Source organism: Chrysemys picta, chromosome 20, assembly GCF_011386835.1.
Source record: "Chrysemys picta bellii isolate R12L10 chromosome 20, ASM1138683v2, whole genome shotgun sequence".
Taxonomy (NCBI): domain Eukaryota; kingdom Metazoa; phylum Chordata; order Testudines; family Emydidae; genus Chrysemys; species Chrysemys picta.
In genome coordinates, this window is record NC_088810.1 from 23259183 (window position 1) to 23271921 (window position 12739).

A 12739-nucleotide genomic window follows, 5' to 3' on the forward strand; every position below is an offset into this window, starting at 1 on the left:
GAAAACCTTGTGTGGAGTGTATCTTTCCGTGTATACTCTGTACCTCCACTGCCAACTCTGTGAGTCAAATCAGACTTACCAAGTTCACCAAGATGAATAACGCTACATAATTGATCTGGTAAGTTCTAAGTTGCAGGTGCTTTCATATGATTTAGAAAGGATGTGAAATGCCCTTTTCTTCTGATGAGGACCTTATTAGCTACGAAACCAATCTTGTTGCATTCATAACAACTTCAATGGATGTAAATGTTTTCCTCATTGTTTGTGATTATTAGTGTAAAGCTATCACTGATGAAATTTTAATACCCAAATTATGAGGCTGTATATTATGGCCTGAGTAGGGAGGGACATGAGAGACCTTGCTGTGCCTTTTGTGTTATCCAATCAAAAATTTGATTATTGGAAAATATTCATCTTCTGGGAGCTGAAAGGCACAAAAATGTTGACGACGTGTGTAGATGAAAATGTAGTTTTTAATTTGCAGTTCCTGCAATATCATGCCATGATAGACCCTGGGGATATGATATATATGGAGTGTAGTGAGCAACAGCAACCTCAAAAGCCATTAGACTCTTGTACTACATTAAGTTGTGGAGTTAAAGTTGAGAAGAGCTTTCTAGTGAACAGCCAAACCTTCAAAGCGCTCTAGAAGCAAAGGCTGCCTGTCTCCAAAGATACTCTGCCATTCCAGGGGTCGGGGCTAGACTTAATCATGCATTAACCGAGCAATTTGCTGGCCAATTTTCTTTTCCTTCTGAAAACCTGTGTCCTTCTGCTTCAAACAGTCACACCGATGCTTACCCTGAACCACGTGATTGGTCTTCTTGAAACCAAAGGAAAAATGTACACAGGATTTTTTCAGACAAAGACAGTAACAAGGATTCAATAGAGCTGGTTAGGGTGGTGACTAAGGGTAAGTAGAGCAAGAAGACTAAAAGCAGAATACGGGACCAGAGTTGGAGACACGAAGAGAGGGGCTAGGTCTGTCTTTGTTACTCTCTTTCTCTCTCTCGCTCTCTCTCTCTCTTTAGGTCTATACATGACCTCAATTGTGTTTTGCCTTAGTTGAGACTGACCAAGGGGAAACAAGTAATTGAAAATGGTGGCACACCGGACTTGTTTGTCAAACTCTACAGCTGCAATAAAGAAGACAATTTGAGAAATACATTACTTTGGAGCTGGTGACAGGATATGGCCTTCGTGAAACCATGGATATATAGCCTTTTCTTTTCTTTTGAAAATTTCTACTCCCCTTTATTTCAAATTCAAATATATAATACATTATACTATTGGTCTTCTGGTTTTAATTTCTCCTCAATTCGTTATCTTTTCATATCATGAAAGGCTTCCATATCATTTGACCAAAGAGGAAGACTGGCAGTATTAGGGCATTTGTTCTCAATGAAGCTTATGAATTGCCAGGGAAAGGCTAACAGCTCATAGTAAAGGTTTCTTCCTCAGCCGTTCAGGACTTCAATGCTGCAGCTTTAAATTGCTATCATCCTCGAGTATCTCAAAGGGGAGGGATTAATCCTTAGCCCATAGAGTAGTGCTAGGGATGGAAACGGGGATTGGTTTGGCCAAATGCCTCCAGATAAAGCACCCATATCAAATGGCCATGTCAATAAAGTTTTCCCAGTCTTTGTCTTTATCCATAATCTCTGCTGAAAAACCCAAATCCTGGGGAAAGGAAGCTCTATAGAAAAGTGAGGTTACTTGTGGACTTAAAGTTGAGAAGAGCTTTCTAGTGAACAGCCAAACCTTCAAAGAGCTCTAGAAGCAACGGCTGCCTGTCTCCAAAGATACTCTGAAATTCAAGGGGTCGGGGCTAGATTTAACGATGCATTAACCAAGCAATTTGCTGGCCAATTTTCTTTTCCTTCTGAAAACCTGGGCCCTTCTCCTGCAAACAGTCACACCGATGCTTACCATGAAACCAAAAAAAAATGTACATTCTTTAAGTGACAATATGGATAAATCATTTCAGGAAAAGACACTTTGCTCAACCAGGTAAGGAAAGGAGGAACTCTTTGCAGAGGGCTTGTATAATCCTATGGACCTCTTCAAGGGCCGGATTCACTCCATGGCTTTCAAAGTTGCAACTTGAGATGTGCCCGGGCTGCCTGCTCCACAGACATGAATTTTTAACCAAGTAGGGAGAAACAAGGAGAACCATAAGACTGATATGATGATGCAACATAGTTTTTAATGTGAATGAAATTTGCAGTACAAAGTTACAGGAAGAAACAATACAGAGCAGAACCTTTTTAAGTTCCTTGTTTTACACCAGTTGGTAGGAAATAAAATACAGCATAATAGAGGCAGAGGACTAGGCAGGTTCTCCATTACATATCTGCCGTACCATAATTCAAAGTGAGATGCTTACGATATATATCGGTGGAAAGGATAGAACATGTAGGGCCCATTCTACTTTATTTCATGGATATTCCTGTTGGGATTAACATGGCCCACAGTATCCACCGCGATACCTACGGCCATATCCCCCGTAACCGCATAATCCCCCATAACCACCTAATCCCCCATAACCGTAACCTCCCCCGTAACCACACAGTCCCCCATAACCTCCCCCGTAACCACACAATCCCCCATATCTACCCAATCCCCCATAACCACCTAATCCCCCATAACCGTAACCTCCCCCGTAACCACACAGTCCCCCATAACCACCCAATCCCCCATAACCGTAAAGGCCCCCATAACCACCAAATCCCCCTAAACCATACAATCCTCCATATTGGCCTCCAGAACCATACAGTCCCCCCAAACCGAATGAGCCCCCATAGCCAGCTCCGACCACAGGTGTTCCTACGGCTGCCACTTCACTCTGCTGAGGGAAAGTGCTGAGAATTGGTCCTGGGAGGGTCACGGCAACCGGTGATGGTCTGATGACCACTTCAGAGTCAGGGCACTGCCTAACGCACGGCTCATTGCAGCTGCCAGAAACTGGACTGGGACGGGCCACCCCACATTCTGGATAGGACAGGCTGGAGCAAGACATCTTTCTGTGATGGAGATAAACCTGAAACACACAACAGGGAACAGATTCAAGAGAAGTTACAAGTGTCAGTGGAAGAAAGGCTTCAAAGCTCAGTTACTATTATGGTGAGATCTACAAGGGCCCCGAGAGAGAGGAGGAGGAGGAGACGCAGTCCTTATGTTCATGGTTATTATTTGTTCCTATTTCCGCTTTCTTCGCCTCTTCTCCTCTCCAACTAAACTTCCCTCCCAACTGGCCCCTTTGAAATCCTCTCCATGTCTGCAACAGTGATGAATAATAGCTTCTTCAGAATAAAGTAGAAGACCAATATATTGCCCTGTTATGGAGTGAACTGGTAATGTTTCTTACTAATCTACCAACAAGAGAAATGACTAAAGGATTTTATAAGGTCACTTAAAAGATTTAAATGCCCTAATTATACTTCCAATTAATAGACAATATATTTCCCATTTCCATATGTTGCTTCTTCAATCCCCCCGTAAGCTTAGCATTGTGAATCCACCAGCCCTTGCAATTGAATAAGTGCACAATGTAATTATGGAATAACACCCTCATCCCTGATAAAAGTCACTGAGAGTAAGTGCAAGATTCAATCTTGAACGGAAATGGAAGCTACTAGGATATCTCTATGGTAAGAAAGAGATGGAGTCGAAATGGACTTACCGTGTTCACCGAAGAGATGAAGTGCAGAGAAGTGTTTAGAAGAGTCCTGAGATGTGAGCACTTTTATACAGTTTGTAGGACTGCCTGAAGGATCTGAGATGCCTTTTATGGAGGCGGTCCCAATTAGTTACCAAACAAACTTGACTGCCTTGCTAAATCCTCCTTTTGATGGAGCTGTTTTCCTCAGGGTTTGGGATTGTTGGGCTAATCTCAGCCTGAAAGTGTGTGACATTGTTGCATTCTTCAGCTTTCTTTCATCTAAAAATTGTACAAGCCAAGTGCAATCCTTGTGTCATTCCATTGACTGACTTGGTGCTGCCATGAGAATGCATGTCAAGCTGATTCAGAGCTGTGTCAGTAGTACAACTGTCTGTCATGAACAGGAATCTGGTTTGGTCCTTTCCATTTCTGCTGGTCATGGTTAGGGGCATTGGGCAGTGCATTTTGTACCCGGTAGGAAGGAGGGAGGCATTTTTGTACATTGGATCAGATCCAGTCCCCTTTGTAATCAATGGGATTCATACCATTGCCTTCAGTGTGTTTCTTCTCAGGACCTTATATCTGAAATTCCCCCTTTGGCAGGGGGATAGTACGATGCCTATGGCCATTTTGAGTCCAACTTGAAACGTTGAAACTAGGACTCAGCAGGGACTGTAGTGGAGCATGGGCCTTTGTGATGGCCCTCTGCCAAGGGGAGAATTTCTTCTTACAGGGATTCAAAATTAACCTAAAATTGGACCTCCACTTGTGGCACCAATTATAAACAATTATCAAAGGAAGATTAAAAAAAATAGAATGAGCCTGTTTAAGAGTTACTTTCAGGGTTAGTGACAGATTTGGAAGGCATGATTGGTAAGTGTCCAGGAGGGTTCAAGAGATTGAGGTTAGTATTTGGCATGACTAGTCCCAACTATTGGGGGCTTTTTCTGACTTTGTCAATCATGCCCTGTCTGACCTTGAACTTAGTATGTCTCCGTTCACCTCTGAGTAAAACAGGTATAATTATAATTGGAAAGCTCTTCACAAACAATTTATACAGCCAAAGTTACGTACAGTATTATTATAGTAGTAATAACTTTTTATTGCAATTAGACGTTCCAATATTCACTTTAGAAATGCATGTCAAGGTCATAGATGTCATTCCAGTACTCGGTGCATGATTCTGAGCTCCCTCCCGCTAAAATGGAGGCTCTTTAAGTTTTTTTGAATGTAGCATTTTTTCCCCTTCTAGATATATTTTAAAGTTGAAGGGCCTTAATGTGAGCTAGTGTTGACCAGCACAACTCCTTCAACTTCAATTTGAAGGAAGGCACTTTACCCAGCCCAGGGTAGAGAAAACCTTGTGTGGGGTGTATCTTTCTGTGTATACTCCGTACCTCCACTCCCAACTGTGTAAGTCAAATCAGACTTACCAAGTTCACCAAGACGAATAATGCTAGATAAATGATCTGAAAAGGTCTAAGTTGCAGGTGCTTTCATATGATTTAGAAAGTACGTGAGACTCAACAATCCCAAACCCTGAGGAAAACAGCTCCATCCAAAGGAGGGTTTAGCAAGGCAGTCAAGTTTGTTTGGTAACTAATTGGGACCGCCTCCATAAAAGGCATCTCAGATCCTTCAGGCAGTCCTACAAACTGTATAAAAGTGCTCACATCTCAGGACTCTTCTAAACACTTCTCTGCACTTCATCTCTTCGGTGAACACGGTAAGTCCATTTCGACTCCATCTCTTTCTTACCATAGAGATATCCTAGTAGCTTCCATTTCCTTTCAAGATTGAATCTTGCACTTACTCTCAGTGACTTTCATCAGGGATGAGGGTGTTATTCCATAATTACATTGTGCACTTATTCAGTTGCAAGGGCTGGTGAATTCACGGTGCTAAGCTAACGGGGGGATTGTAGAAGCAACATATGGAACTGGGAAATATATTTTCTATTAATTGGAAGTTGAATTCGGGTATTTAAATCTTTTAAGTGACCTTATAAAATCCTTTAGTCATTTCCCTTTTCGGTAGATTAGGAAGAAGGGTTCCCAGTTCACTCCATAACGGGGCAATACATTGGTCTTCTACTTTATTCTGAAGAAGCTATTATTCATCACTGTTGCAGACATGGAGAGGACTTCAAAGGGGCCAGTTGGGAGGGAAGTTTAGTGGGAGAGGAGAAGAGGCGAAGAAAGCGGAAATAGGAACAAATAATAACCATGTACATAGGGACTGTGTCTACTCCTCCTCCTCTCTCTCGGGGCCCTTGTAGACCTCACCATAATAGTAACTGAGCTTTGAAGCCTTTCTTCCACTGACACTTATAACTTCTCTTGAATCTGTTCCCTGTTGTGTGTTTCAGGTTTATCTCCATCACAGAAAGATGTCTTGCTCCAGCCTCTCCTATCCAGAATGCGGGGTGGCCCGTCCCAGTCCAGTTTCTGGCAGTTGCAATGAGCCGTGCATCAGGCAGTGCCCTGACTCTGAAGTGGTCATCAGACCATCACCGGTTGTCGTGACCCTCCCAGGACCAATTCTCAGCACTTTCCCGCAGCAGAGTGAAGTGGCAGCCGTAGGAGCACCTGTGGTCGGAGCTGGCTATGGGGGCTCATTCGGTTTGGGGGGACTGTATGGTTCTGGAGGCCGTTATGGAGGATTGTATGGTTTAGGGGGATTTGGTGGTTATGGGGGCCTTTACGGTTATGGGGGATTGGGTGGTTATGGGGGATTATGTGGTTACGGGGGAGGTTACGGTTATGGGGGATTAGGTGGTTATGGGGGATTGGGTAGATATGGGGGATTGTGTGGTTACGGGGGAGGTTATGGGGGATTGTGTGGTTACGGGGGTGGTTACGGTTATGGGGGATTAGGTGGTTATGGGGGATTATGCGGTTACGGGGGATATGGCCGTAGGTATCGCGGTGGATACTGTGGGCCATGTTAATCCCAACAGGAATATCCATGAAATAAAGTAGAATAGGCCCTACATGTTCTATCCTTTCCACCGATATGTATCGTAAGCATCTCACTTTGAATTATGCTACGGCAGATATGTAATGGAGAACCTGCCTAGTCCTCTGCCTCTATTATGCTGTATTTTATTTCCTACCAACTGGTGTAAAACAAGGTTCTGCTCTGTATTGTTTCTTCCTGTAACTTTGTACTGCAAATTTCATTCACATTAAAAACTATGTTGCATCATCAGATCAGTCTTATGGTTCTCCTTGTTTCTCCCTATTCGGTTAAAAATTCATCTGAAATTCCCCCTTTGGCAGAGGGATAGTATGATGCCTATGGACATTTTGAGTCCAACTTGAAAGATTCAAACTAGGATTCATCAGGGACTGTAGTTTAGCACGGGTCTTTGTGCTGACCCTCTGCAAAGGGGAGAATTTCTCCTTACAGGGATTCAAAATTAACCTAAAATTGGACCTCCACTTGTGGCACCAATTCTAAACAATTATCAAAAGAAGATTAAAAAATAAAATGAGCCTCTCTAAGAGGGTTAGTGACAGATTTGGAAGCCATGATTGGTAAGTGTCCAGTAGGGTTCAAGGGATTGAAGTTAGTGTTAGGCATGAGTAGTCCCAACTATTGGGGGCTTTTTCTGATTTTGTCAATCATGCCCTGTCTGACCTTGACCTTAACATACCTCCGTTCACCTATGTGTAAAACAGGTATAATTATAATTTGAAAGCACTTCACAAACATTTTATAGGGCCAAAGAGACGTACTGTATTATTATAGTAGTAATAACTTTTTTACTGCAATTAGATGGTCCAATATTCACTTTAAAAATTTATGTTAAGGTCTCTGATGTCATTCCAGTACTCCGTTTGCCATTCTGACCTCCCTCCCCATCAAAGGAAGGATCTTTGAATTTTTTGAATGTAGCTTTGTTTTCTCTTGTTTGAAGGAAGGCACTTTACCCAACCTAGGTTAGAGAAAACCTTTTGTGGAGTGTATCTTTCTGTGTATACACTGCACCTCCACCCCCAACTGTGTGAGTGAAATAAGACTTACCAACTTCACCAAGACAAATAACGCTAGATAAGTGATCTGAAAAGTTCTAAGTTGCAGGTGCTTTCATATGATTTAGAAAGGATGTGAGATGCACTTTACTTCAGGCGAAGACATTTCGCTACAAAACCAATCTTGTTGAATGCATAACAACTTCAATGGATGTAAATGCTTTCCTCATTGTTTGTGATTGTTAGTGTAAAGCTACAATTATTGAAAATTTAATATGAAAATTATGAGGCTGTATATTATGGGAATTTAAGAAGGAATCCAGTTTGGGCCTTTCAGTTTATGCTGGTCATGGTTGGGGCATTGGGCAGTGCATTTTGTACCCGGTAGAAAGGAGGGAGGCATTTTTGTGCACTGGGTCAGATCCAGTTCCCTTTGTAATCAATGGGAATCATTCTATTGCCTTCAGGACCTTATATCTGAAATACCCCCTTTGGCAGGGGGATAGTAAGAAGCCTGTGGACAGTTTGAGTCCAACTTGAAACGTTCAAACTAGGACTCAGCAAGGACTGTAGTGGAGCATGGGCCTGTTTGATGGTCCTCTGCCCAGGGGACAATTTCTCCTTACAGGGATTCAAAATTGATCTAAAATTGGACCTTCACTTGTGGCACCAATTGTAAACAATTATCAAATGAAAATTAAAAAAAAATAGAATGAGACTCTCTAAGAGTTACTTTCAGGGTTAGTGACAGATTTGGAAGCCATGACTGCTAAGTGTCCGGTAGGGTTCAAGAGATTGAGGTTAGTGTTTGGCAGGAGTAGTCCCAACTATTGGGGGCTATTTCTGACTCTACCAATCTCTCCCTGTGTGACCTTGACCTTGATCTTAACATGCCTCCGTTCACCTCTGTGTAAAACAGGTATAATTATAATTTTAAAGCACTTCACAAACACTTTATATGGCCAAAGAGACGTAGTGAATTATTATAGTACAGTAGTAATAACTTTTTACTGAAATTAGATGTTCCAAAATTCACTTTAAAAATGCATGTCAAGGTCTCAGAGGTCATTCAAGTACTTCGTTCGCCATTCTGAGCTCCCTCCCCCTCAAATAGAGGCTCTTTGATTTTTTTGAATGTAGCTTTGTTTTCCCTTGTTTATATATTTTAAAGTTAAGGGATTGAATGTGAGCTAGTGTAGACCAACACAACTCCATCATCTTCAGTTTGAAGGAAGGCACTTTACCCAGCCCAGGTTAGAGAAAACCTTGTGTGGAGTGTATCTTTCCGTGTATACTCTGTACCTCCACTGCCAACTCTGTGAGTCAAATCAGACTTACCAAGTTCACCAAGATGAATAACGCTACATAATTGATCTGGTAAGTTCTAAGTTGCAGGTGCTTTCATATGATTTAGAAAGGATGTGAAATGCCCTTTTCTTCTGATGAGGACCTTATTAGCTACGAAACCAATCTTGTTGCATTCATAACAACTTCAATGGATGTAAATGTTTTCCTCATTGTTTGTGATTATTAGTGTAAAGCTATCACTGATGAAATTTTAATACCCAAATTATGAGGCTGTATATTATGGCCTGAGTAGGGAGGGACATGAGAGACCTTGCTGTGCCTTTTGTGTTATCCAATCAAAAATTTGATTATTGGAAAATATTCATCTTCTGGGAGCTGAAGGGCACAAAAATGTTGACGACATGTGTAGATGAAAATGTAGTTTTTAATTTGCAGTTCCTGCAATATCATGCCCTGATAGACCCTGGGGATATGATATATATGGAGTGTAGTGAGCAACAGCAACCTCAAAAGCCTTTAGACTCTTGTACTACATTAAGTTGTGGAGTTAAAGTTGAGAAGAGCTTTCTAGTGAACAGCCAAACCTTCAAAGCGCTCTAGAAGCAAAGGCTGCGTGTCTCCAAAGATACACTGCCATTCAAGGGGTCGGGGCTAGACTTAACCATGCATTAACCGAGCAATTTGCTAGCCCATTTTCTTTTCCTTCTGAAAACCTGTGTCCTTCTCCTGCAAACAGTCACACTGATGCTTACCCTGAACCACGTGATTGGTCTTCTTGAAACGAAAGGAAAAATGTACACAGGATTTTTTCAGACAAAGACAGTAACAAGGATTCAAGAGAGCTGGTTAGGGTGGTGACTAAGGGTAAGTAGAGCAAGAAGACTAAAAGCAGAATACGGGACCAGAGTTGGAGACACGAAGAGAGGGGCTAGGTCTGTCTTTGTTACTCTCTTTCTCTCTCTCGCTCTCTCTCTCTTTAGGTCTCTACATGACCTCAATTGTGTTTGCCTTAGTTGAGACTGACCAAGGGGAAACAAGTAATTGAAAATGGTGGCACACCGGACTTGTTTGTCAAACTCTATAGCTGCAATAAAGAAGACAATTTGAGAAATACATTACTTTGGAGCTGGTGACAGGATATGGCCTTCGTGAAACCATGGATATATAGCCTTTTCTTTTCTTTTGAAAATTTCTACTCCCCTTTATTTCAAATTCAAATATATAATACATTATACTATTGGTCTTCTGGTTTTAATTTCTCCTCAATTCGTTATCTTTTCATATCATGAAAGGCTTCCATATCATTTGACCAAAGAGGAAGACTGGCAGTATTAGGGCATTTGTTCTCAATGAAGCTTATGAATTGCCAGGGAAAGGCTAACTGCTCATAGTAAAGGTTTCTTCCTCAGCCGTTCAGGACTTCAATGCTGCAGCTTTAAATTGCTATCATCCTCGAGTATCTCAAAGGGGAGGGATTCATCCTTAGCCCATAGAGTAGTACTAGGGATGGAAACGGGGATTGGTTTGGCCAAATGCCTCCAGATAAAGCACCCATATCAAATGGCCATGTCAATAAAGTTTTCTCAGTCTTTGTCTTTATCCATAATCTCTGCTGAAAAACCCAAATCCTGGGGAAAGGAAGCTCTATAGAAAAGTGAGGTTACTTGTGGACTTAAAGTTGAGAAGAGCTTTCTAGTGAACAGCCAAACTTTCAAAGAGCTCTAGAAGCAAAGGCTGCCTGTCCCTAAAGATACTCTGACATTCAAGGGGTCGGGTCTAGACTTAACCGTGCATTAACCGAGCAATTTGCTGGCTACTTTTTTTTTCCTTCTTAAAACCTGGGCCCTTCTCCTGCAAACAGTCACACCGATGCTTACCATGAAACCAAAGGAAAAATGTACATTCTTTAAGTTACCATATGGATAAATCATTTCAGGAAAAGACACTTTGCTCAACCAGGTAAGGAAAGGAGGAACTCTTTGCAGAGGGCTTGTATAATTCTATGGAACTCTTCAAGGGCCAGATTCACTCCATGGCTTTCAAAGTTGGAACTTGAGATGTGCCCGGTTCTGCCTGCTCAACAGAGATGAATTTTTAACCAAGTAGGGAGAAACAAGGAGAACCATAAGACTGATATGATGATGCAACATAGTTTTTAATGTGAATGAAATTTGCAGTACAAAGTTACAGGAAGAAACAATACAGAGCAGAACCTTTTCAAGTTCCTTGTTTTACACCAGTTGGTAGGAAATAAAATACAGCATAATAGAGGCAGAGGACTAGGCAGGTTCTCCATTACATATCTGCCGTAGCATAATTCAAAGTGAGATGCTTACGATACATATCGGTGGAAAGGATAGAACATGTAGGGCCTATTCTACTTTATTTCATGGATATTCCTGTTGGGATTAACATGGCCCACAGTATCCACCGCGATACCTACGGCCATATCCCCCGTAACCGCATAATCCCCCATAACCACCTAATCCCCCATAACCGTAACCTCCCCCGTAACCACACAGTCCCCCATAACCTCCCCCGTAACCACACAATCCCCCATATCTACCCAATCCCCCATAACCACCTAATCCCCCATAACCGTAACCTCCCCCGTAACCACACAGTCCCCCATAACCTCCCCCGTAACCACACAATCCCCCATATCTACCCAATCCCCCATAACCACCTAATCCCCCATAACCGTAACCTCCCCCGTAACCACACAATCCCCCATAACCACCCAATCCCCCATAACCGTAAAGGCCCCCATAACCACCAAATCCCCCTAAACCATACAATCCTCCATAACGGCCTCCAGAACCATACAGTCCCCCCAAACCAAATGAGCCCCCGTAGCCAGCTCCGACCACAGGTGCTCCTACGGCTGCCACTTCACTCTGTTGCGGGAAAGTGCTGAGAATTGGTCCTGGGAGGGTCACGACAACCGGTGATGGTCTGATGACCACTTCAGAGTCAGGGCACTGCCTAACACATGGCTCATTGCAGCTGCCAGAAACTGGACTGGGACGGGCCACCCCGCATTCTGGATAGGACAGGCTGGAGCAAGACATCTTTCTGTGATGGAGATAAACCTGAAACACACAACAGGGAACAGATTCAAGAGAAGTTATAAGTGTCAGTGGAAGAAAGGCTTCAAAGCTCAGTTACTATTATGGTGAGGTCTACAAGGGCCCCGAGAGAGAGGAGGAGGAGTAGACGCAGTCCCTATGTACATGGTTATTATTTGTTCCTATTTCCGCTTTCTTCGCTCTTCTCCTCTCCCACTAAACTTCCCTCCCAACTGGCCCCTTTGAAGTCCTCTCCATGTCAGCAACAGTGATGAATAATAGCTTCTTCAGAATAAAGTAGAAGACCAATGTATTGCACCGTTATGGAGTGAACTGGGAACGCTTCTTCCTAATCTACCGAAAAGGGAAATGACTAAAGGATTTTATAAGGTCACTTAAAAGATTTAAATACCCTAATTCAACTTCCAATTAATAGAAAATATATTTCCCAGTTTCATATGTTGCTTCTACAATCTCCCCGTTAGCTTAGCATCGTGAATTCACCAGCCCTTGCAACTGAATAAGTGCACAATGTAATTATGGAATAACACCCTCATCCCTGATAAAAGTTACTGAGTGTATGTGCAAGATTCAATCTTGAATGGAAATGGAAGCTACTGGGATATCTTTATGGTAAGAAAGAGATGGAGTCGAAATGGACTTACCGTGTTCACCGAAGAGATGAAGTGCAGAGAAGTGTTTAGAAGAGTCCTGAGATGTGAGCA

At 42.4% G+C, this 12739-nt stretch overlaps 3 protein-coding genes across 3 annotated transcripts; 1 reads left to right on the top strand and 2 right to left on the bottom strand.

The window, feature by feature from the left end:
* Positions 1-2186: 2186 nt before the first annotated feature.
* Positions 2187-3742, bottom strand: LOC135976762 (claw keratin-like). Its single transcript, XM_065574097.1, has 2 exons — positions 3683-3742; positions 2187-3040 (listed from the first exon to the last, which is right to left on the bottom strand). Exon 2 carries the CDS (start codon positions 3017-3019, stop codon positions 2459-2461), a length of 561 nt encoding a protein of 186 aa, XP_065430169.1. The 5' UTR covers positions 3020-3040; positions 3683-3742; the 3' UTR covers positions 2187-2458.
* Positions 3743-6035: 2293 nt separating this feature from the next.
* Positions 6036-6871, top strand: LOC101952141 (claw keratin-like). Its single transcript, XM_005315268.3, has one exon. The coding sequence runs from the start codon at positions 6051-6053 to the stop codon at positions 6609-6611; it is 561 nt and encodes a 186-aa protein (XP_005315325.3). The 5' UTR covers positions 6036-6050; the 3' UTR covers positions 6612-6871.
* Positions 6872-11082: 4211 nt separating this feature from the next.
* LOC112061620 (claw keratin-like) lies at positions 11083-12739 on the bottom strand. The gene is made up of 3 exons (XM_065574112.1): positions 12680-12739; positions 11630-12038; positions 11083-11581 (listed from the first exon to the last, which is right to left on the bottom strand). Exons 2-3 carry the CDS (start codon positions 12015-12017, stop codon positions 11355-11357), a joined length of 615 nt encoding a protein of 204 aa, XP_065430184.1. The 5' UTR covers positions 12018-12038; positions 12680-12739; the 3' UTR covers positions 11083-11354.